Source organism: Onthophagus taurus, chromosome 6, assembly GCF_036711975.1.
Source record: "Onthophagus taurus isolate NC chromosome 6, IU_Otau_3.0, whole genome shotgun sequence".
NCBI classification, from domain to species: domain Eukaryota; kingdom Metazoa; phylum Arthropoda; class Insecta; order Coleoptera; family Scarabaeidae; genus Onthophagus; species Onthophagus taurus.
In genome coordinates this window covers 24061176-24085802 of record NC_091971.1, presented here as the reverse complement: position 1 = coordinate 24085802, position 24627 = coordinate 24061176, and the positions used below count along the sequence as shown (strand labels likewise).

Sequence of the window (24627 nt, the reverse complement as noted above, 5' to 3'; positions counted from 1 at the left end):
AGGCTAGACTCGTTATCGAGGTATGTTCTCAACGGAAGGGATATGATTACAATGAAACATATGCGCCTGTTGCACGTTTGACAACCGTTAGAACATTATTGTCAATAATTAGTACTCATAATCTGTTTGCATACCAATTGGATGTGAGAAATGCGTTTCTGCATGGCGATTTGGAAGAAGAAATTTATATGAAATTCCACAAGGAATAACTGAAAATTCGAATATGGTATATAAACTTAACAAGACGTTGTATGGGTTAAAGCAGGCACCGAGAGCCTGGAATGAGAAGTTTAATAATTTTATAGTGACACAGGGATTTAAAAGATCTCAAAACGATTTCTGTTTGTACACAAACTTAAAAGAAAAGAAGAATTGCTGATCACAAGAACGATTTTATACAACAAACAATAAAAAATTTGAAAGACAATTTCCAAATGACAGATTTGGGAAAATTAAACTTCTTCTTGGGAATAAAAATACAAGAAACAACGAGAGGGTTGTTCGTCTTATTCAAGGTCACTTTTAAGAAAATTTAATATGGAAGAGTGCAAACCATCAAAAACGCCAATTGACGCAAAATTGTATGATGAAAATACTGAAGGTACGTGTATTGTGGATGAAAAGCCTTATAGGCAATTGATTGGCTATCTGATGTATTTAATGCTAACAACAAGACCTGACTTGAGTGTAGCGGTAAATTATTATAGCCGCTACCAAAGTAATGCAACTGAAGAACAATGGCGAGGATTGAAACGAATACTTCGATACATAAAGGGAACATTGGATTATGGATTGTTTTACGAACGATCAAGTAAAAAGGAAGTGTTGGTTTCATATGCAGATGCCAATTGGGCGACTGATAGGGATAGAAAGTCAACGAGTGGATATATAATTGAAGTTTATGGAGCAGTGGTTCACTGGACAACTAGAAAACAAACGTCGGTGGCTTTGTCGTCGACAGAAGCCGAATATGTGGCCCTGGCTACGGCTGCCACTGAACTTATTTGGTTGAAAGAATTGTTAGACGACATGGGGGTTAAGATTGAGATTCCTGTTGTAATGTTTGAAGATAATCAGTCTGTTATCTACTTGTTGGACAAATGGGAGCATAAGCGATTGAAGCATGTTGATGTTAAGTACAATTTTGTGCGGGATTTGTGTATGAATGGGATTGTTGATGTAAAGTATGTTCCAACAGATAATCAAAAGGCGGACATTATGACAAAAGGACTGAGTCACGGTAAATTTGTAGAATTCCGAACGTCTTTAAATATTGTAAATTCTTTTTGAATATATAAGTTGTGGGGGGTGTTAGAAAAGTTAGGCAACTTAATATACAAAAAATGTGTAACGAAAAAAAAAGAGACGTCGAGTTTACTGTTAAAGTTCTTTTTAATAAATTAATGTAAAAACATTCTAGTAAGAATAAAGTGTTTAGTTCGAACGCCAAACTTTCATTTAGAAGCAAAGTCTCATCAGAAAATAATTATTTGATTTTTTTTTAATTTTAACAGAAAAAAGCCCTAATTGATTTATTCAATTAGCAAGGCAATTTTTGGTTCTCTGTTATAAAAAAAGGACAGATATTTTTTTAAATATTTAGATGTAATGTGTAATGTAATTAAATATTTTGTATGTTAAACAATTTCGTGTTCAATCACATAAATTCTTGATCACATAAAAATTGTTCTTTTATTCTGAGTATGCAACTTCTACTACAAGTTGGATTTCCAATTGTATTCAATGAATCAGTGACGTCATTCTGCGGGGTAATAATCGATACTACAGAGGCATAGAGAATTAGGTAACCTTATGTTCTATAGACCTTGGGTAAAGTCTGGTAAGTTTATCAGTCATAATGGCAGTTAATAAAAATAAATCGAAGAAAAGAATTCTAATTCCCACAGAAAATTGAGAAAAAATAATAAATTCAAAAGAATAATCGAATCGTTCGATGAAAATAAAGAAATAAATTCTAAAATGAACTTTAAATAAAATAAAGGATAAATCAAAAAAGATTTAATTCAAACTCTTTTAGTTAGTATGTAAATGAGAAAATAAATGTTCAAAATAAAACAAAACAAGACTTTTATTCTAGTTCTTCGCCAAAACATAATAATAGATTTGTTAGAAATGTGCTACCATTATTTATTTACGAGTAAACTTTGGTCGAAATTAAGAATAATAAAGGACTAGGATAAAATAAACACATTTTAAATGTAAGATATATTTAATAAACCAAATAAAAAAAAAATACATTTTTTTATCTGCGCCTATTATTTAAATAAGTTCTTTTTTGATGAAATAATAGATGAAAAAAATGAACAATTACCACAAATAAAAAATTGGGTCAGTCTCAAACTTAAATGATTATAAACTTCTATCAACTTAAACGGTGAAGAAAGTAAGAAATGGCAGAGATATATCTGAAGCCCAGGTATCACACGTTTTCAACAAGAATTTGAAAACAAAAAAAAATTGAAAAGAAATGTTATCCAATATGAGTGTTGTCTTTTTTTCTGTTGCATCTACAATTCATTACTCAAAAAACACAAAATTTTCACTGTTGATACCGAACAAATTTTTAAAAATTTTTCAAAACGATCTAACTACAAGTTCTTTATTACACAACATATTTTTTAACAAAGATCCTGTAATCAATACGAACCTTTTTTTCAATTGAAAAAGATTAAATTTACAACTTGCATTATTAATAATTTTTTTGTTAAGATCCATCCGTTTGGAACTACAACCTACGACGTGAACTGCCATATTATATACAATTACACCAGTATTGCATTTGATAAACAGGACAGGAGGTACATTTGTGCTTATTTACCGATATATAAATAAATATTAAATTAGATTTTATTACACAAGTGGTTAACCAGGGATAATAACTGCTGTTATTTGTTTTTTATTTTTCTCTTTGAATCAACGATTGCGTGCTATGGTTTGTATTTATTTTTTTTTATATCCTGGTGTCGGGTTGATTATTGCGGATGTCGCGGGAAGCTCTATTTAATTCTAAAATAATTTAACCAAATTGGAATGAAAATCCAGGGAAAGCGCCACCTTGGAAACTGTATTCGCCACCGTGTCCGCCTCCGCCACTGAAGAATGTTTGGAATACTTGGCTGGGATCAAAATCTAAACAAAAATAATATAATGTAACAATAATTATTAACATATACAGAATAAATTTGTGTTGATTTTTAACAATATTGACTAACAGATATGCCAAGATAATTATCCTCTTATTTCTAGATTTATACTTTAGACAATTATGAGCAGCCTCAAGTATATTAATTAAATCCATGTTTAATGTATAACTTTTATAAAACATATTCTTTGAACTAACTGTTTAAATGTACGAATGATACTTGAGAATGATCTTTTTGAATTAGGTACATTTCAAGTCTTTTGTGGCGTTGATACTAGGAATCAACAATTCATGTTAATGTTACTCAAAAACGTGTAGTGAAACTTTGAAACTAAAGTTTCAAGAAATTATCTCTTAACACACAACGAATTGAGGATAAAGCAAAACCTATTTTAAACACAGATCTCAATAAAAATCGTGTTTCAAAGAAACATAGGGACAATATCCAGCTGCTTCCATTGCATAATAACAAACCGGACCTAACAGGGCAAATCAGACCAGAAGAAATATTGGATTCTTAACATCTGCCAACATAGAATCGAAACATAATGTCGAGTTAGAAAAAATTACAATCAGAAGACTATTATGAAAAACACACTGACGGAACTCTTGTTATGTTAAAACAGCGGAATTCCGAGAGCACAGTTTTTAATTCAGGTGGACATTCCTTAGTGGTCATCTTAGAAACCTGAAAAGAATTCTCCACTTTAGTCATTACATTTTTATACAGCAAGTCTCTACATTAAGTAGTTTCCGAAATACAGTACTATGCACGCTTATTTGGCCTGTATACAGCGTGTCCCGTATCTTCCGCATCAGAGCATTATACGGTTGTAGAATACATTATTCTGAAGCGATCTTTCTAATAAAATTTTTTCGAAATGTTTATAATAACCGCACGGGAACTGTTTAACGACGACCAATAACGGACAACTTTGATTCATCGAAAAAGTTTATTTCTCTTTCCATGACGAATTTATTGGTGAGTACACGTGGGAAACGAATTTTCATCGGCGTAGCGGACCGGCCGAGGGTGGCACCGATTACCTGAGTCTGATTTGCGATCTGCTGATTGGACGAAAAACAGTTCCTTTAAACAGTTCCCGTGCGGTTATTATAAACATTTCGAAAAAATTTTATTAGAAAGATCGCTTCAGAATAATGTATCCTACAACCGTATAATGCTCTGATGCGGAAGATACGGGACACGCTGTATATAAATCGCATATTTAATTTTGTTCCGAGTTAACTTTTTAATCTGAGATTTAAAAAAATTATTCGCGATAATCATGCAATTAACATTAAAAACATTAAATTTGAAGATTGTTTCATTACATTTTCTAGTTAAAATCGGTTGGTCCAAAGCTAGTTCCATTTTTAAAAACTGTCGAGATTTATTTCGTGATTTACATCCCTTTTGGTCAACCTAGCATTACAGCGACAACTTTAAAATGTTTACCCATTATAAGTTTGATGATCTTCGTTGTTCATTACACCACCACTTTAGAGCAAAGGTAAATGTAAATCGTATGGAATCAATTCGATAAAAATTTGGGAATATTTTTTCAGAAAAAAGGCCTATTATATTTTTTGAGATAAAATTGAAATGTACAGATGTCCCAAAATTGAAATACCATGCCTAAGTTCACATTTTTAAATAGGAATCGCCATTTTTTGTTACATTTATGGATTTTACGTAAAATTCTGACATTCTGATATTCAGCAGTCTTCGAAAAAAATAGCAGTTAAAAGATACTGTTACTATTTTATTTCGAGGAAAAGACAACATGGCTTTATATAACATTATAATTAATAAGGAACAATAATTTTCTACTTAATTAAATGTTGAAACTGAAAGCCTTCTTGTGTCTGGATGAATTCATGCTGGATCCTAATAATTGTTTCTTGACTAATGTCAAAACATTCTCTTCTAATTCTAATTTTTAAATCATCAAGCGATTCATGCTTAGTTTCGTACACAAGATTTTTGAGATTCTTTTACTTTGATAGCAGCATTCAAACGTCTAAAATCGATAGAAAAACGGTAAAAATTCTGTTTCTTAGGAGAATACGAATAGACCATGCGCTGGACAAAGGCTCTATAACATCCTAAACTATCATATCATTAAACTTTCATCACGAAGAGTGTTCTCAAGTTTTACAAGTACGTTAAGTAAGGACTTACTTATAAAAAATCTAATAAATAAAACACAAAAATTAAATTAAATAAAAATAAAACAACAAAACCGTTACAAGAAGTTCGAAAACGGCAAAGTAACCTATTGGCGTAGTTAACATCAGAATGTTAACTAACGATAGAATCTGATATCTTAAGGACTATATCAACCTTTATGTGGAACGAAAAATTTATATAATGCCAATAAATTTGGCATAATTACCCACAAGACGTTTTCATTAGGAAATAAAAGATACTAATCTCTAAAGGATCTACAGGGTGTACAAAAAGTATGGAATAATGGTTCTACAGCCTAAACTTCAACTTATATTAAAAAAATTACTATTTTCCGCATATCTTGGCGTAGAAATGAAGTAAAAATCTTGACGGCAGTCTGAGTTACGACATGGTGAGTGTGTTTTTTAAATGGAACACCCTGTATATTTTAAGGTTTTTGGATTCCTTTTGACAAGGTGTTGCAAAATGCCATAAGGTTTTAATGCTTTAATCTGCATAGTTTTCGAGATATTGAAACTTTTATTTAGCCTTTGACGTCACAGAGGTGGGCGAAGCTTATACCACAGTTGCTAAGATAAAACGCCATAAAAATGTCATCTAAAATGTCACTTAGTTTATTTTATTTTAACACTAATAGACAACCTAAGTCTTGACGTCATAGAGATGGGCGGAGCTTATACCGACTCCAAACATTTTCGTTGCTAATAGACAACCTAAGCCTTGACGTCACAGAGATGGGCGGAGCTTATACTGACTCCACACATTTTCGTTGCTAACGGTAAATCACCATATGCAATTTTCAATTAGTGTTAAAATAAAATAAATTAAGTGATGACATTTTTTGGTGATTTATCGTTAGCAACGAAGATGTTTGGAGTCAGTATAGGCTTCGCCCATCTCTGTGACGTCAAGGCTTAGGTTGTCTATTCCATAATGACGCCATAACTTGGTTGTCGCTACATCAAATCTTTTTAAATAAAAGTTACAATATGTCGAAAACTATGCAGTTTAAAGCATTAAAACCTTATGGCACCTTGCAACACCTTGTCAAAAGGAATCCAAAAACCTTAAAATATACAGGGTGTTCTATTTAAAACACACACATTTTTATTTTATTTTATTTCTACGCCAAGATATGCGGAAAATAGTTTCAAGTAACTTTTATTTAAAACTTTTTTAATATAAGTTGAAGTTTAGGCTGTTGAACCATTATTCCATACTTTTTGTACACCTGTATATTGACACTATTAATGATGCCCGCGAAAAAATATCAAAAAAATAGTAACTCCCTGGAGAGATTTTACAACACCCATAGAACGATAGCTTCATTAATCATCGCAGGTGATTTGATCGCAGGTATAATTGGAGTATTATACCACGAGTCCCAAAAGAAAATAATAGCATAACTAGCGAACCAGGAATCTAGCACTAATCGTCTAAACCCTTGGTTCACTCCAAGGGTGGAGGAGTTAATGTACTTCCAATTAAAAGCTATATACTATTTAATTAAAAACGAAATCATGTTGAAACTGAAGTAATTCATTTATAAAATAAAATCACTAATTGTAAGTCTAACTTGAATATAAAGAAAATATTTTTTAATTTATCTGAGGATGATCATAATTGACCAAAATTAGTACTAACTACCTACATAAGAATAAACATAGACTTAAGAGTGAAATAATGTTTATGTACATTGTATTATGTTTCAGAATAAAAGATATACTTAATACTTATTTGTACCAAACGAATATTAATAATTTATGTTGTCACAAAAAAAATCTTTCAATTTCATTTAGTGATTGGATTTCTATAATTTATATTATTACTATTGACACTTCTAAAACACTGTGTATGTTAAAACGTACTTGTAAAACTCATTGATAGTATTAATTTTTTATTGTCATAAAACATTTAAATAACTCAACCCATCCCAAAAACTCAAATTAAAAACATATCGTTTATAAAAATTTACTGTCGACCCTATAAATAATACATTGTGACATTACATATTTTTAACGCGATTCCCAAAAATATTCGACACGCTTTTTTTACCGTTTTTTTAGATCATTTCTAAACTTACCGGGCATTCCATCAAAACCGTCCTCCAAATCCTGACCGCTATCGTACCTCGCCTTCTTTTTCGAATCCGACAAAATCCCGTAAGCTTCGCCCAGTTCCTTAAATTTCTTCTCCTGTTCTTTTTTCTCCGCATCGGAAGCGTTCGCGTGTCGATCCGGATGATGAACCAAAGCTCTCTTACGATACGCTTTCTTTATTTCATCTTCGGTCGCGTTACGTTCCACCCCCAATATCTTATAATAATCTTTGCGTTTCGATTTTTTTAACGCTAACTTTGCGTCGTTCAGTAATCGTTTATGTTCTCTGTTTTTATCCATTTTACAAGCTTTCTCATAGTCTTTAACGGCCTCTTCGTATTCACCTAAATCCATGTAACATTTAGCTCGTCGAAGAAGTGCTTTTAAATAATTATCATCCAATTTTAACGCTGAGGTACAGTCGGAAACGGCATCGGCTAATTTATTTAATTTTGAGTAAACTGTTGCTCTATTGAAATAAAGTTTTGCGTTTGTTTTCTTATTAAATGGATCCACTTTTAAAGCTTCGGTATATAAATTAAGAGCATCTTGGAATCGACAATTTTTAAACGCATCGTTTCCTTCGTCTTTTTTCTTCTTGAGCAATTTCGCGCGTTTATAAAGATCCATAGCTTTTTTATGATCAGGGGCCAATCGTAAAACTTGCATAAAATGTTGACAAGCGCTGTCGATGTTATCTTCGTAAAACATACACATTCCGCGGACGTAAATCGCATCAGCATTTCCCTTATCAATGTGTAAAATTCCGTTAACCAATTCTTGAGCTTCTTCGTATCGCCCTAAATAAGCCAGACATTCTCCTTTAGTCGTTTTATATTTGCAACAATTGGGTGCTTGGCTCAAACAACGATCCATACAATAAACAACAGTACGAAAATCTTGTTTATTGTAAGCTTTGAGAGCGTCAGCTTCGAACTTTTTTAATGTTTCTAAACTGGCCAATTCGTTTTTAATCGTAGCATTATTATCTGGTTCCATAATTTTAATATGTTTTACTGCTTGATCGGCAGTCATTACATCCCCTAAAGCAATTCCGCATTTTAATATACGAATGTAACCTTTCACGAAAGCCGAATCTAGCTGCACTGATTTTCGAGCGTCTTCCAATGCGTCGTGGTAACGATTCAACATCATATAACAAGCGGATCGATTGCCATAATATGCTGGTATATCCGGACATAGCTCAATTGCTTCTGTGTACAATGGCAGTGCCTGACGATACTGTTTTAATTTGTACTGTTGGTTACCACTTTCTTTCTTCAATTCAGCAAGTCTAAAACAACAAAAGAAGGAATGTTAAAAAATGTAATGGTAAAAGTATTATTTTAATTAATTTTGAACGTACGATTCAATGAAACCGTTTACGCCATTATCGGTTCTATTGTTGGGTTGAGTACAAGGCAGGAGAGAAGACATTTGTGGATCTGGACGGTTGGGAACAAGATAATTTTTACCGTTTTGACATATGATTTTGATATTGACAGTTTAAGATAAATTCAAAGTTTTTTGTTTTTATCAATGTTTATAGTAAATAAGAAAAAATGATTTGATAAATATAAATTAACCCTTATCATCGGGTGACCTGTAGACGGACCCTAAATATATACTTATCTTGAAAAGGAATAAAAAGATTTGCTTCTTGATAACTTCAATTTCTTTCATTTTTATAGCAATTTAGTATAAAATTTCCTAAATGTTGATCGGTTAACATTTAGAAAATATTTTTGTTATGTAAAGTACAAATGCAAGAACCACATTGAACACCGTCTGAGTGATTTAGGACCACTTTTACCACCTCTAGTTAAAGTGGTTGTTAACTTTAACTAATGGTTAGCGCAAAAATCGCCTTTTACCACCATATTTACCTTATTGATAACACTAACTAATAGTTATTTTCGGTATACCCGTAACTATCGGTTGGGGGGTCGGGTTAAATATTTACCTCATTGATAAACTAGACCACGTCCGCTATCAAACTGATGAATTTATTAAAAGATTTCGATTATCAAAGGAATGTGTGTTTTCACCACATTTTAGCACAAATTGATAATGACATCAAACCACGAACGAGGAGGTATTATATATGTATAGTACCTAGTTTTTATCAATAGAAGAATTAATAATTAATTTTTGTTAGAAATTCTGCAATCCCTGTTGCTTACTTTAAGATTGTTGCTTACTTTAAGATTTTTTTGCTACAGGCAGGCAACATGTTATTGGATGTAGCTGACTTTTATGGAATCAGCGAATCATTAGCTTCAGGTCAATAATAGAAGATTAGTAGTTATCAATTATTTTCGGAACTTATAAAAATAAACTTTATTATATAAAAAATAATAAAAAAAAAACGTTATTTACAATAAATATGTACATTATTTATTATTTTTTTATATTTAGTATTTATTATTTAAATATCGTCAAGAAGTATTTAAAAAATAGATTAACTGTCTTTTTCTTTTCTCCATTTTTTTATCTCCACTTCTTTTTTCAATTTTATCACTTCTATCTCTTTCCTTCTCATTTTCTAACATTAATGTTGTTAACTCTAATCTTTTCTTTAATAACTCATTATAGTTATCGTGGACAGCTTTATAGGACACTACACCATATAAAGCAGATCAATTTTTTATAGATACATCATAGTAGGTTAGTTAGTATTTTGATTGTACTTTTATTTTTCCTTGTTGTTTGCAAAACCCAAACGTTATTTTCCACGTACTAACGTGGTTATTTTTATTCTCGAGGACATTTTTATGATCCGCCACCAAGTCAAGTAAAAGTGTTATTTCTTCAGGTTTAAAATTTGCCTCCCGAATACGCTTTTCGGCCTAATTTGCGGTTTTTATTTTTTCGTGGTCGTTAATTGCCACTAACAGAACTGACAGGTTTATGAGAATTACTCGCGAATTACCGACCATTACCGACGGACAAAGGAGATAGAAACCTGTAATACCTCTTTTACACGTAGTCACCAACAGTCATTATAATTGTAGTACTATTAAAACAAGCTATAATAATATTCCCCTAGATTTTTACGTTAACTACTAGATAGCCTATCCATTAGTTAGATCGAAATGGTAAAAGTCGTTTCGCAGTTAACTAATAGATAAACGTTATCCGATAGTAAGACTAACGACCAGTTTAACTAGAGGTGGTAAAAGCGGGCCTTAGTTAGCTAGTTAAACATAATAAATTGTTGACAATAGTGAAACTGTTTATTGGGAATAATTCAAGAATAGCATTTTGTCCTAAAAATCGTAATATACCGATATTTCTCAAAACCCATTTATGGAATAAGTTAGATGGATTTTTTTGATCGTATATTTCCCAAAACTGCAAGATTGTAAATTGAAAACATCATAGTAAACAATTCATCACAATCCGGGAACAGGAAACCTATGTACCAAGTCTCCTGCTCGGATGAATGAACATTGGGGACATAATTCAGCTAGAACTACTACAAGAAAGAAGTGGAAAAGAAAGGCCTACTCTCGAAGCATAAATTTGCATTGAGGGAGCGTAGAGGAGAATTACAGAAAGCTGCAAATCACGCTAACACATTGTTTGGCAAAGATGATCGACGCCAAGCTGCAGGGAAACATAAAAAGAACAAACCAAACGATGGATTTACAACACAGACAAATACAATCATCATCTGTGGGGCTACAGCATAATTTTTGAGCCTTGGCCTCCTCTAGGAATTTCTAGAGGTTTCATAACAGTGTTTTTCCGACGTAGAAAAAAAACCGAAGTATCTATTTGGGATGAGAGACAATAGAGGAAGTGTATCAGCTGCGCATCCCAATCTATGTTCTTGCCTATCTTCTCTGCTATATAATACAGCATATATCCTTCCACAACATTATCCTTTTACAGCATTAGCAAAGTAATATAGGAATATTGGAAAAACTGAAAACAAATTTCGCGGCTGAATATGCCAAAACTAAATCAATACTTAATACTTTGAATATAAATATTGAAGAATTGAAGAAAACTTCGATGGAGATTCCGAAACTTACGGGAGAAAGAGGGAAAATAAGTTACAAACTAAAATAAGGATCCGTATTACCAAACTTAATGTTTCCTAAGAAGTCGCAAATCGTGAAGAAATTGATATGGTTCAAAAACAGAACTCTGTTTTCAGCAAGGAATGGTCCTTACTATGTCAGGAACGCAAATATGTTGAAAGCAAGGGACAAGAATGAGTTGTGTGGCACTCTCCCCATTACTTTGTAGGAAACGTACTGGCTTAAACTGATGCCGAAAATTATACATATTTAATTCTTGTTTCAATCCTTCCAACATTCCATCAGTATTGCTTTCCGTCATTATTGAATAAACACAAATTTGTCATATGCGCATTATCGCAATTAAAGAAAAAATCGCAAGGGAAATATTAGGCACCAAAACTACACACTATTAAACAGCGCAAGAGACAAATACCAAAAGGCGCGGTTAAGAAATACTTGTACCAGAACGATTTGAGTAACTCATAAAAGAAGTGCAGTACTCGAATAGCAACATTTTGTTCCACTGCGCCTACGTTTCTGAAATTTTGTTTGTATGTGATGAACATGTCCCATCTTTCCCCTAAAATATTTTCAAGATGGTCACCAATTCCGGTCCTCTGGAAATAGAACAAAGTAGTTGTTGAACCAATTTATAACAGGCTAGCCGTCATTCTTTTTTGTAACTAAAATAATATTGCTCATAGAACTTTCCTAAACCAAAAATTTAACACAATATTACCTTTTTAGCTATAAAAAATAACCAATACAAATTATCCTCAAAATTTCAATCTAACACAACTATTTAAGTTGAAGTACATAACGAGATTAAAAAAATGTGATCATAAAACTCGGGTATTTCCCTCGGGTAATAGACCAAGTTACTAACACATACACCGATCGACTTTTGATTTGATGACTGTATTCCCCATTTATAGTTTATTACTGTATACAAAAGTTTCTGTAAGACACTGTCAAAATTAGAACTAAAATCTTTTTTTTTATTCGTTTTAGAACAAAAGGCTTTTGTAAAAAAGTGTATTTATTGTTAGAAGAGAAACTGACGAGGACAAAATAAAGAGAGCAAACGCTAAATTGATTATAACCATTAAAAAATTCCTCTATTTACATATTAAAAAAAAAACTAATCTCCATTCGAATCAAAACCAGGAAAACTAGGTGATTTGCATCATATGCATCATTTGCATGCTCGCGGAATATTCCGCGCATGCTGATGGAAGCTTTTACGCTGTGCGGAATATTCCGCGCTTTGATGCAACTAACATTAGGTTAATGGTACAATGGAAGAAACAATTTGATCTTCTATGTAACACTTATAAATTGGGTGATATTACAGCAAAAATTGTGTTTGACCCAATAGAATAAATTTAAGAAAAAATTTCGGGTCAAACAAGTGGCAGCAAAAGGCATATGTTTATTACCACGATAAAGTAATGAAAGGAAATCAAGCTCAAGTCCCAGAAGAAGAATTAATAAATTATTTAATTTAATTCCCTATAAAACAGAAAACCAAGTACGCAAAGTTTAGTTTAGGGTTGCAGATTTAGTGGGTTTAAGAAAATTACTTTAAGAAAAAACATATTCAACCGCGTATTCAGGATTTATGGAATGAAAGATGAAAAAGACATGCAGTTCTTTGTCGGAGACGGTGTTATTGGTTTATTTTTCGGAACTGGCACAACAACAAAAGGCATCAACAGTGTGATCGAATTATTCAATGATTAAAAGTATGTTACAATCCAATAATAACGTAGCCATTTCAAAATATTTTAAACTAATTACGCTTCTCAAACCAAATGGAAAAGGTTACACGCCCAAGAAAGCAGCGATTTTTACGAATACCCAAATTAGTGACTTTTTAAATAATGCTCGCGATGAAGTTTATGTAATGGCCAACGCTGTTGTTGTATTTGGGATTGCAGGAGCTTGTCGAATTTGTAAAATCAGCCAGGTAACATTAGATGATATTGAAGATTCAGGAACGTTATTAAATGTGAAACTTAATCAAATAAAGAATGATGTAAACAGGAGATTTATAGTTACTGAAGAATATATTAAATTTTACCGAATGTACGTAGCCCTTCGTCCAGCAGCAACAAAAGATGGAATGGAAAATGTATTAATCAGGTTGTGGGTAAAAATCAGTTTTATAAGGTACCTCAAACAGTAGCTAAATTTATTCAACATAAAAATGTTAACTCATATACAGGTCATTCATTTCGAAGGTCGTCTGCTACACTTTTAGTTAAATCTGGGGGAGACTTGATGACACTAAAGAAACATGGCTGTTGAAAGTTATCAACGGTCGCTGAAGGGTGTGTTGTCGGTAGCAAACAGGGCAGGAATAGCTAATGAAGTGTTTAGAACGTATGACAGTGCAGAAATAACACCCGATTTGCGACTAGGTACATCAACAGCAGTTGTGTCCATCGCAAAAAAAATATAATTTCAATACCAGAAAATTCGACTATATTACCAAATAGTTCAAGGAAAATGTCATTCATGACATGAATGTAACTTTTGTATAATAAAATATTCAAAAATTAAATATCTTTAACTATAACTTTTACTTATGTGTATATACAGGATGGTTCCGATTTTAGTCGGGAAACTTTACTAGAAGATAATACTTGCCAAAATAACATAAGTTTTTATATTAACGAAGGATAGCAAACCTTTGTTTTCGAGCTATGACCTTTGATTTTTTTTATAAGAACTTTTTAACGCAATGGAATACTAATATAAGAAAATATCAGTTTTGGAGCTCATTCTTTAACAAGTTCAGTGCGCACAAAGTTGGTGAAAACTGTACTGGAACATTTCACATTCCTTGAAGTTAATAATTTTCGTGTAAAAAAATAAAATATCGTGCCATGTACCGCTATGTGCCACCATGTTTAACTAAAATTATTGTAATAGTTAGCTCTGGGTTTTATTTACGTTGAATCCTCATAATTGTTGATGATTATTAATAATGTTTGACTGTTATTAAGCAAGAGTATTAATTTTTTAATAATGTTTATTATTGTTTAAGACAACGTAATTTGTTCAGACAGACATTCACGTCATATATGGTTTTTGTTATGAAAATCACAATTAACTTATGTTATTTTGTCAGTACAAGATCGTAGTAAGTGCACAACTTCCATAGCTATAAACTTCCAACTTCCAGTTATAAAGAAAAAAATTTTTAATCATAACAGGGCTTTGCCTTACACTGTAGCATACTTTTTTTGCGAAAAAACTAAAGAGACAAAAAAGAAACTTAAGGTGTGCTTAAATATATGGTATTAACCAGTAGTAAATACATACAAAATTTCAAATTCTACGGTTTACTTATAGGCTTGTTTTTTTCTGATATTATTCTCTAAATAACCCGGAGTAATTCCCATTGATGACCAAGTCAAGAGTGTAGGCGTTCGTAGAAAATACGTCAACAAATACCTTGTTGCGCAGTATAGCACATAAGCGAGAAAGCTTATTCTGTGTATAAAATGGAAAATCCCCATGTTTTAAATTCGATACGAGATTATTGCTACCAAATTAATATCGTTGTTTGAAAAATCGGGATATAGGTGTATAAAAACGTTACAATAGGATGTCTTTTAACCAAATTAATCACCTTGAGAGTCAGTACGCAGGCAATGAATCATAACATTTTTTTACTCATGCGGATATTAAAAAAAAATTGAGGAACAAAAATCTAACAATAGAATAAAATTGATTTGGCATTATGTACGAAGTCGAAAATGATTTTACGGGATTAAAAAAAACCTTGAAACTTGTAAGAAAGGCTTATTATAACGCTTTAACAAACAAAACGTTCTATTTCTCTTTATGTTAGCCTCTTTTTAATAGACTTTATTTTAATTTGCTGTAAATCACAAACTTTACGGATAATAAAATTCTAACTGTCAATTATTCCTCACGCATTTCGTTAATCGAATCACTATTGTTACAAGTCATTCGAAATTTATTTTTAGATACTACACCGTTATATGTTAGTTTCATTCATGAATACATTTTAAAAAATGGATTTGCAAGTTTTTCTTTCTTTTGTTACAGATGGTATTTTAAATGAATATGCAATAAATTGGTGTACATTGCAGACACATCAATCGTTGTGGAAATACAAAAGATCATACGTGGGCGAACATGAAAAAATCTTGACCTTTACATTTACCAATGACAATTTATGTTCTCAAATTGCTTGAAAATATACATATGCAAGTTGCGAAATGAATTTGTAAAGGAAAATTTATGAATGTCAACTATTTTTTTAGTGCTCTAAATTTAATAGTTGATTAGATAAGCAAGCTAATGCGTTTTAATAAATATCTTGATAAGTCTAGCTCGCATTGTTATTAACACTTTTTGACTTAGGTCGTTACGGCGTACAAATTAGTTATTGCCAATTTATCCATTTTATTTGATTAACACCCACTTTTACCACCTCTTGATAAATTTAATCGATAGATAATTACCACGGTTACAACGGTTTTAAGCGCTCTCATTGGCTAAGAGCGCCAATTTATCTATCGGATAAATTTATCAAGAAGTGGTAAAAATGGGCCTAACTATTTGATACCTACCGATAAGCTAATAAAGCAAAACCTACAATAACGGTATAACACTCGTTTCATTATATCAAATCTTTGTACTGACTATCAGATTACAATAATTTTATTGCGTTATTAAATTTCGTTGTTTGCAAATGTGATTAAAAATATGAATGAATTTACTAAAGCAAATTCTCTGAATTTTTAGCTGTAGATTTAGTTGCACTAATAACAGTATTTTTTAATGCAGGATTGAATTTGAGGCAGACATAATAAATATACTAAAACATACTTTATTACACCTTCGACGATTTATGTTGCCTAAATATATGCGGATGAGAAATTATTGGTTTGGCATTGTTAGAGATAATATTTGGAGGAAGTAACAAAACAAGCATCAAACCAAATATAATATCGGGTTGATTTAATTATACTATTTTCGTTACGTACGAACACGTGTCCAAATCAAATGAAAAGAAAAATTGTTTCGAGATCCATAATAGAAAGCGATGACGCAAATAAAACTTATACAAAGGTAAGAACACACATAACAGAAAGTGCAAATGAAGCACTTAGAACCCAAAAAGTTAACATAAATGGAAGGAAAAATGATTCACCATGGGTAACTGAAGAAGTGAAGGTATTATCGAAGGAAAAGAAATATGTTTACTTAAGCTATAGAAGTGTAAGCACAATGAATATAAAAAATGTAAGGAAGTCAGAAATAGAGTGAACACAGCAATAAAAAAACTTGGGTCATATTGGAAGAAATTCTCTAAAGAAATAGAACATGATTTATAAAAGAACAAGAAGGAAAGAAGACAAGACAGCAGACAAGAAGGAAACAGAGCACCATCGGGAATGAAATAAAAATGACCCTGGTCCTGATAACTACAGGACTATAATTACTACATACTATGTGCAAACTACTAACAAAAATCATAAACAGCAAAATATCAGACATTGATCCACTCTAGATGGGATATACTTACAAGGAGACATCGCAGTTGACTCTTCACCAATTTTGATGAATTTTTTTATGGTGAATCTATATTGAATATAAGTAAGTTCCCCCAGAGCTTTTGATCGAATGGCCCTTCTAAAGGGATTTATTAATTTTTTAGTTACGATTTTTGAGAGTTGTTGTTATAAGCTATAAAGCGACGCCGTTTTACATATCTCTCCGTAGTGCAGTGAATGAATGCCGCGCTCCTCCGCAGGAAGCCCAGGATCGGGATTCGGAGTTTCAATTTTTTTTTGTTTTAATTTTTTATTGTAATACTCCTAATCTATTGTTTTATTTATATCAATATATACGTAATTATATTTATATATAATTGTAATATAAGTTTACGTCCTGTTATATCCTTTGAAACAGAAAACACGTGTTATGAGGTTTTATTAAAAGGAATTATTAAAAAATTCCAAATAGTGATAATAATAAAGTAATTAAAAAATTACAATTATATATAAATATAATTACGTATATATTGATATAAATAAAATAATAGAGTAGGAGTATTACAATAAATAATTAAAACAAAAAAAAAATTGAAACTCCGAATCCCGATCCTGGGCTTCCTGCACAGGAGCGCGGCATTCATCCACTGCACTACGGACAGATACGTAAGACGGCTTCGCTTTATAGCTTATAACAAGAACTCTCAAAAATCGTAACTTTAAAAAATTAATAAGTCCCTTTAGAAGGGCCATTCGATCGAAAGCTGTGGGGGAACTTACTTATATTCAATATAGATTCACCATAAAAAAATTCATCAAAATTGGTGAAGAGTCAACTGCGATGTCTCCTTGTTTGTACAATTAATTGAAAAGTCGATAGAGTACAACAAACGCTAGTAAATCTAAAGAGCGTTTGACAAAGTGCGACTGTCATGTCTCAAGATTTACAATTTTACAAGAACATGACACTGGCCTTAACAAATAATGAACAACGAAGAGAAACACATGTACTAACAAGAATCCGCTAGAGAGGCAGTCGCTATAACCAAATATTACATTTTTAGGCCAGACTGTGTAATAATAAATAAGACTGTGAATTGGGCCTTGACTTGTAGCCCGGATAGTAGAGGTTTGGGAAAAAATCCTTATCGGCAATGTGAGCAAGAGAAATATTTGGAAATTATTTTGTAGTTCGTTATCCGACCGCTAGGGGACGTAACTACCATAAACATAAAATACCCACTATTTCGGAAAGTTAGATGATGAGCTATAGCTTTGATCATAAACAACATCATTTGATAGCTTGGATAATACCGCATAGCGGACGCCAATGCATTTTTAAATGTTTACATTTTAATATCTCCTGGATTTTAATACTTTTGTTTTTGTTTGAAAGAGAATTTTATTCTTTTAAAAGATAATTTTAATAATACCGTTTAGTTTAAAACAAATAAGCCAGAGGGCGTTATCTGCAGCGATTACATATTTCTGTAATTTTTCGAAAAAATTTTAAATGGAACGATACTGAAGGTACTTCACAGAAATCCGTTCTGGAATTATAGAAGAAAATGTAAAAAATTCAAGTGCCTTTAATCGAATCCAGTTATCTTATTGAGAAAAACAAATCACATAACCATGGTAATTTAAACATGTCATTTACTAACGTAGAAGCGTATGATATGTTAGGGATTTATTTTCACTGTTTCGAATATGATACAATGACATGGCAAGAATTGTAATGCAATTACCACAAAAAAAAGATATTTTTCTCGAGAAGTGTTTTTAAGATTAGCTAAGCGATTAAGGGAAACTGGCAACGTGTAGCCCATTCAGACACCTCTATAAGGTGATCTATTCGTAGATCACATTGGTGCGCAATGCGATCCCACATCATCCAGGAATCCCGAAAACAATTGTCCACAAGATTCCGCAAGAGAATATGCATCCCTAATACATTGTTTTACATCAGGCCTTAACAGATATCGATTATGATAACAGATTAAACTATTATCATTGGCTGTTAAATATCATTCGGGCAAATCCAAACTTTTTATCACAAATACTATGGACGCATGAAGTATGTATCTTTCAATAATGCAGGTGGTGTAAATTTGCGCAATATGCGTTATTCGTTCCTGCAAAGGTAGAGGTGCAGGAGAATCGCGTTATTAGAATAGGAAGTCTATTTCCCTATGCGTCACTTTCGCCGAATCTGACTTGTTCAGATTTTTTATCTATGGGGTAGACTAAAAGACTTGGTTTTTCAAAAAATTCCATTAGAAATGTGTCCAGGACCGAAACTTAAGCGGCGGCTTTTTCTACCGAAACTGGATTAATTAAATGCATCGAGATTAAAGGAAAACATTTCCAGCATTCATTGTTCGTCGTCATTGTTGATGTTTCGTTGATCCATTGGCCTTTAAACACACCTCAAAAATAGTTTTGAACCGGTCCTAAGCTTGGAAGTAATAACATTTTTGTACTCTGTGATTTGTTTGCTAAGGTAACATGATTTTAAAATTTTCTTCTATAATTCAAGAATGGATGGCGATATCGAGATGCGATCTTCGGCAGAAACATTCCACCCCGTGCGTATTGTGAAATAATTAGCCAAGGCTGGAGAGCTTTGGAGAGAGAAAAATTTGGCGACAACGGGTGATAATGGGTACGTTCAGCAGGTGTCAACAGTTGAATTAAATCAGTCAGCTAGTTGTATGAGCTTTAATACAGCGGAACGAAATCGGCTGAACAAGCAATTGAGAATTAGCGGTTCTGCATAACCTAAAACTATGGGCAACAATATTTTTGAAAATTTTGTGTTATTACAAGAGATAGTGGATGATGATCTTGATTTTAAGGCTCATGTCATTTTATACAGTTCTGTCAGTTTTCAAAATTAAAGGGGAGAAACAAAAAATGTTAATCCTAACCTACAATTTCACAACCGCTGACAAACTAAGCGCAGATTACTTACGTTGAGATATTTACTAAACTGCTGCGTAACAGCGCTTACTTAGCGTATCGTTCAGCTGCGACTGCTAATATAGCAACTTAACAGTTGACACCGGCTGAACGTGCCCAATAATATAATCAACGTTTAAGCTGCTGTTCTAATCCAATAATTAAATAATAATTCTAGTCCACATATTTCTTCTCTTGCTATTTCTTGAAGCTATACGGTATCCCAACGCAGCACTCTTAGAATTTTATTTTTAAGTGAAGCTCATTTGTTTTGTTATGTTTGTTTAAAGTGTTATTTGACATTTTATCCATAAATACACGATAAATAGCAAAATGTTTGAAATAAAAGTCGTTATTTTGTCATGGAAGTTAAGTAATCATAGCAACATTGATATCTCTGGCTGCTTGTCCAGAAACGATCGTATGTGTTTTAATGCTTAATGAAACGTAACGAATTAATTTATTACTAAGGGAAATTTTGACAGATACATATGAGTACTGAAACAACTACAACCTGTTATGGCCGCCTTAATTTTTCCAAACCTCAAAGCTTGCACTAAAAAAGCCGCACAATTTTTATTATGCGTAATATTCATTAAGTAAAAAGAAATTTCAAATAAAAGTTATTTATTTTGTCATAAAATAGCATAGTGATGGAAAAGTATACAGGTGCCCATTATGTATGGAATATAGCATATATCTTGGTAGGTATCAACTTTATAAAGAAACATTTTATACAAAAGCTGTTTAATATTTTATTTGCTTTCTTATTTATAATAAGACTGCATTCAATTGTTTTTAATTCAGAAAACAAATGAGTAACGAATGATTCTTAAATTTTTTTAAATGGCAATGTATTCTTTCGTTAGGCTCACTTGATAGAGATTACTTTTTTCTTTACGATGGCGTAAAATTTTTGTACCATTACATTAGAAAATTTTTGAGAGAAATGTAAAAATTGTTTATTAATAAAAATGAATCAATAACATTAATCTAGATATCCGAAATCGTCAAGTATCTCGACATATTACCGTAAATTAAATTTACACACAAAATAAAACAAATAAACGAAAAATTAGTGTACATCTCCAATAATTCGAGGTACTTGACGATCTTGGATATCTAGGTTAATGTTATTAGTTAAATTTTCTTAATAAACAATTACCTTTTTTTTCAAAACTTTTCTGATATAAGGGTACTAAAATTTTACGTCATCGTAAAGAGAAAAGAAATCCCTATCAAATAACCCTAACGAAAGGGTACATTACCATTTAAACAACTTCAAGTGTTATTCGTTGCTCATTTATTTTCTGAAATAAAAACAATTGAATGCTGTCTTATTATGGCAAATAAAATATTAAACAACTTATGTATAAAATGTTTTTTTATAAAGTTGATACCTACCAAGATACATACTATATTCCATACATAATGGGCAGCCTGTATGTATCCATTAAAAAAACTGACTTAACAAAACCTATACAAAATATTTTCCCCCAACATATAAGGAATTTTAATTGAAACTTTTTTTATACAGTTTGCGGTTTATGAGTTATAAGGTCGTCTCAATTTAAATGCCTCACCTGGTATAACAGCATATTATCAAATTTTGATTTTCTCAAGTAATGTTGATTTTCCGACTCCATTTGAACGAATACTTGCAGTGTGCAATTTCAGATAATAACCACATTAAATAATATAGTGCAATAAAATTACCAATCATATAGGTGAGTACACTATGAGGTTGTTTGACTCATGATAAAAAAATTGTAATGCCAATTTAGAATATTTAATTGCAAAGCTTTCTTCATTTCGGTAGCCCTAATTCTTTCAATGGCTTAAAAACTGGTTATTTTACAAGCATTTGAGCAGCTTCGCAAAACAACAGCACTTTTTGAAAAGCATGACATTAACTTTGAAAGAATTTAATGTAAATCTAGCGTATGCTTATGGCTGTTATAAAGAAATTTGCAAAGAGAAGAATATTGCAACTCAAACAACTCTCCAAGCTATTTCCATACAAAATCTTATTCATATCATCAATATTTCCTATGTCATCGCTAAGTTCTCTACATCTTTTAATATGTATTTTAAATGGAATGTTGGATTACCCTTGATTATTAAGACTGATTAATATTTTGATTACTATAAATACAGGTAAAGTATTTATAAATATTATTTCAGCATTAGCTGTTTCTTGAAAAACGAAATCATGACATGTAACTTACTTTTTTTCTATCGCTTTTAATTTTGGACAATGAATTTGGGACACCATGTACATACTCTTTTATTTTACGTATATGTGTTGCTGGTCCTGAACCAATTAAGTATGTAATAAGTATGACTAATAAGTGTAATAAACAACCTAATAAAAATTATTTTTGTAATAAACCGGTATCATATTGAAGATCCTTGACCAGGTTCTCCTGTTTAATTCAATAACTCGGTGTAATTAGAAAACAAGTTTTTAAGAAGATTCAATTAACATCATTTATCTGTTTTTTAAATTTTAAGATAAAAATACATTGCTGTATTATAAAAATTTATTCACTTTACAATCTCTACATACCCTCTTTATGAATATAGCGATTAAAAAATCTTTTATTTGGAGAAGACAGCAACCTTTACATACACAAAAGAACATCACATGTGGGCGACAATGGAAAATGAGAATATTGACCTTTACATTAACCAATAAGATCTCACATTACCTGAATCTTCCAACACATTGTAAAGTCATATTTCTAAACACTAAAAAAATAAAAATTTTTATTACAAAGACATTTTCTTTTCATAACCTTATTAATAGTTTAAAAATCATTTCCTAATAATAAATATTTTAGTAAACCTACCAGGCGAACATAAATATTATTGCAAGGTCTATATTATCTGATTAAAAAACCTTGAAATAAAGAGATTAGAATAATCAAAGTACTCCAAACAACGTTTTTACAAACGTCGAAATTATTTCTTTTAAAATGAAATGTAGTGAAGTTATTTGCGAGAAAACTTGTGTTTTTAAAGGCATATACAAAAGAATTACACGTGGACGACATTGCAAAACGAGAATATTGACCTTAACAATCAATGACACCTCACGTTATCTGGATTTTACATGTTCTTAATTTCAAGAATTGACACTATTATATTATAATAATATTACTAAACATCTCAAAAAGAACGTCTAATCTTGCATCATTTAAACAGGTATTAATTGAATCGGTTTCGTTTCACAACCTTTTCAATCGCGTAAATTCTTAGAACGATACTTGAAAAAAAAAAAACTAACTGAAAAATTCAATATTAACGTAACTACAACATAAATCGACTTAATTAAATTATGTATCTCGGTTGACATGTTTAAAACTTTAATTTTAAAGCTCCAAACAAACCCTAAATACAACGGTACATAAAGCATGTATTCTAGAACTTTCTAAGACGTAATTTACCTACCTTGTTTAAAAATGAAATCGGTTTATGTAAAACGTTTTTAAAATTATATTTTACTTACTCTTCTGGATTGGCGATTATTTCATCTTTATTGGTACAATCCATTCTTAAATCGTCAAGCACATCTGCCATTTTCACTTCGAACGAAGAGACTGGTCTCGGATAATAAAATGCACGCGAAACGTCAAGTCGGTGTGGAGAAAAAAGCGGTCGATTGTGAGAGGGCGCACGCGCTAATTGTCATTTGAATTTAGCCGCTAAAATGTCACGAAATCGATTATGTCATTTTCATTTCAAAATGAAAATTTTGATGCATACAGTTTTGATTCAACAAAAAATTAGCAAAAGACGTTAGAAACAAATGTTATTTATTAATCTTTCAATACACGCACGCGGACTATCAGTTCATGCCATTTAAATTTCTAATTGCGCACTATCGCCATCTTTTGTTGACTAGCCGTTTCAACTGACTATATTTAAATGGATATAAATATTCGACATTGTTGACAGGCAATAATAACAATTCTAATAAATAATAAGGAATAATTCACGAATAACAGGGTCACCTAAAAATCGACGATTTTTTGGGATAAATAGATCTACGTTTTTGCATAAATTTTTAGTTTGCTGCATTAGGGTTCTCTTTTATGCACATTGTTATTTTTTCTTGATAGTTATAGCACTATCTGCTTGTTGATCCTCCGGCGTAGTTTTAATTTTAGGAAATATTTCTAAATAATTTTATAACCATAAAAATGACAAGCAGCAAAGACTTTTCTGCGGAAGCTGAGACAATTTATACGGATAACTTATCCGGAAGTGATGCTGAGTTTGAGAACCTGGATGAGGAAAGTGAAGTTTCAAGTGATGACAGTGAATGTTTTTCTCTCAGGAAAAATATATGTCGTTGAAGTTAGCAACGGATTCAGAAACGAAATTCACATTTTTACAGCGGACCAAACAAATAGTGTACTCTATCTATAATTTCGTATTTATTAGTGATAATAACCAAAAAAACATCAAAATTAGCATTAAAGAGAGTAAAATAGATAACCCCTCTAAAACTTTCAAGTAAAATTCATTATTATTAAATAAAAATCACCCTTTCATTATGTGAAAGTCCAATTTGCATTGAAAAAGCTTGATGATCCATTAAGTCAACCCCAAATATCAAAATCACTATTTCGAATAA

The 24627-nt window shown here is 31.6% G+C and overlaps 2 protein-coding genes across 3 annotated transcripts; one reads left to right on the top strand and one right to left on the bottom strand.

Moving 5' to 3' along the window:
* The first annotated feature begins 537 nt into the window (after window positions 1-537).
* LOC139430110 (uncharacterized) lies at window positions 538-1290 on the top strand. The gene has a single exon (XM_071196760.1). The coding sequence runs from the start codon at window positions 538-540 to the stop codon at window positions 1288-1290; it is 753 nt and encodes a 250-aa protein (XP_071052861.1).
* A 1314-nt stretch (window positions 1291-2604) lies between these two features.
* Window positions 2605-23730, bottom strand: LOC111415547 (Tetratricopeptide repeat protein 2). Of its 2 annotated transcripts, none has more exons than XM_023047279.2 (3): window positions 23497-23730; window positions 7441-8750; window positions 2605-3150 (listed from the first exon to the last, which is right to left on the bottom strand). In XM_023047279.2, exons 1-3 carry the CDS (start codon window positions 23565-23567, stop codon window positions 3038-3040), a joined length of 1494 nt encoding a protein of 497 aa, XP_022903047.2. In that variant the 5' UTR covers window positions 23568-23730; the 3' UTR covers window positions 2605-3037. The 2 variants fall into 2 exon arrangements, with proteins under 2 accessions (XP_022903047.2, XP_022903048.2); XM_023047280.2 differs by lacking the exon at window positions 23497-23730 and adding an exon at window positions 8823-8975.
* Window positions 23731-24627: the final 897 nt, after the last annotated feature.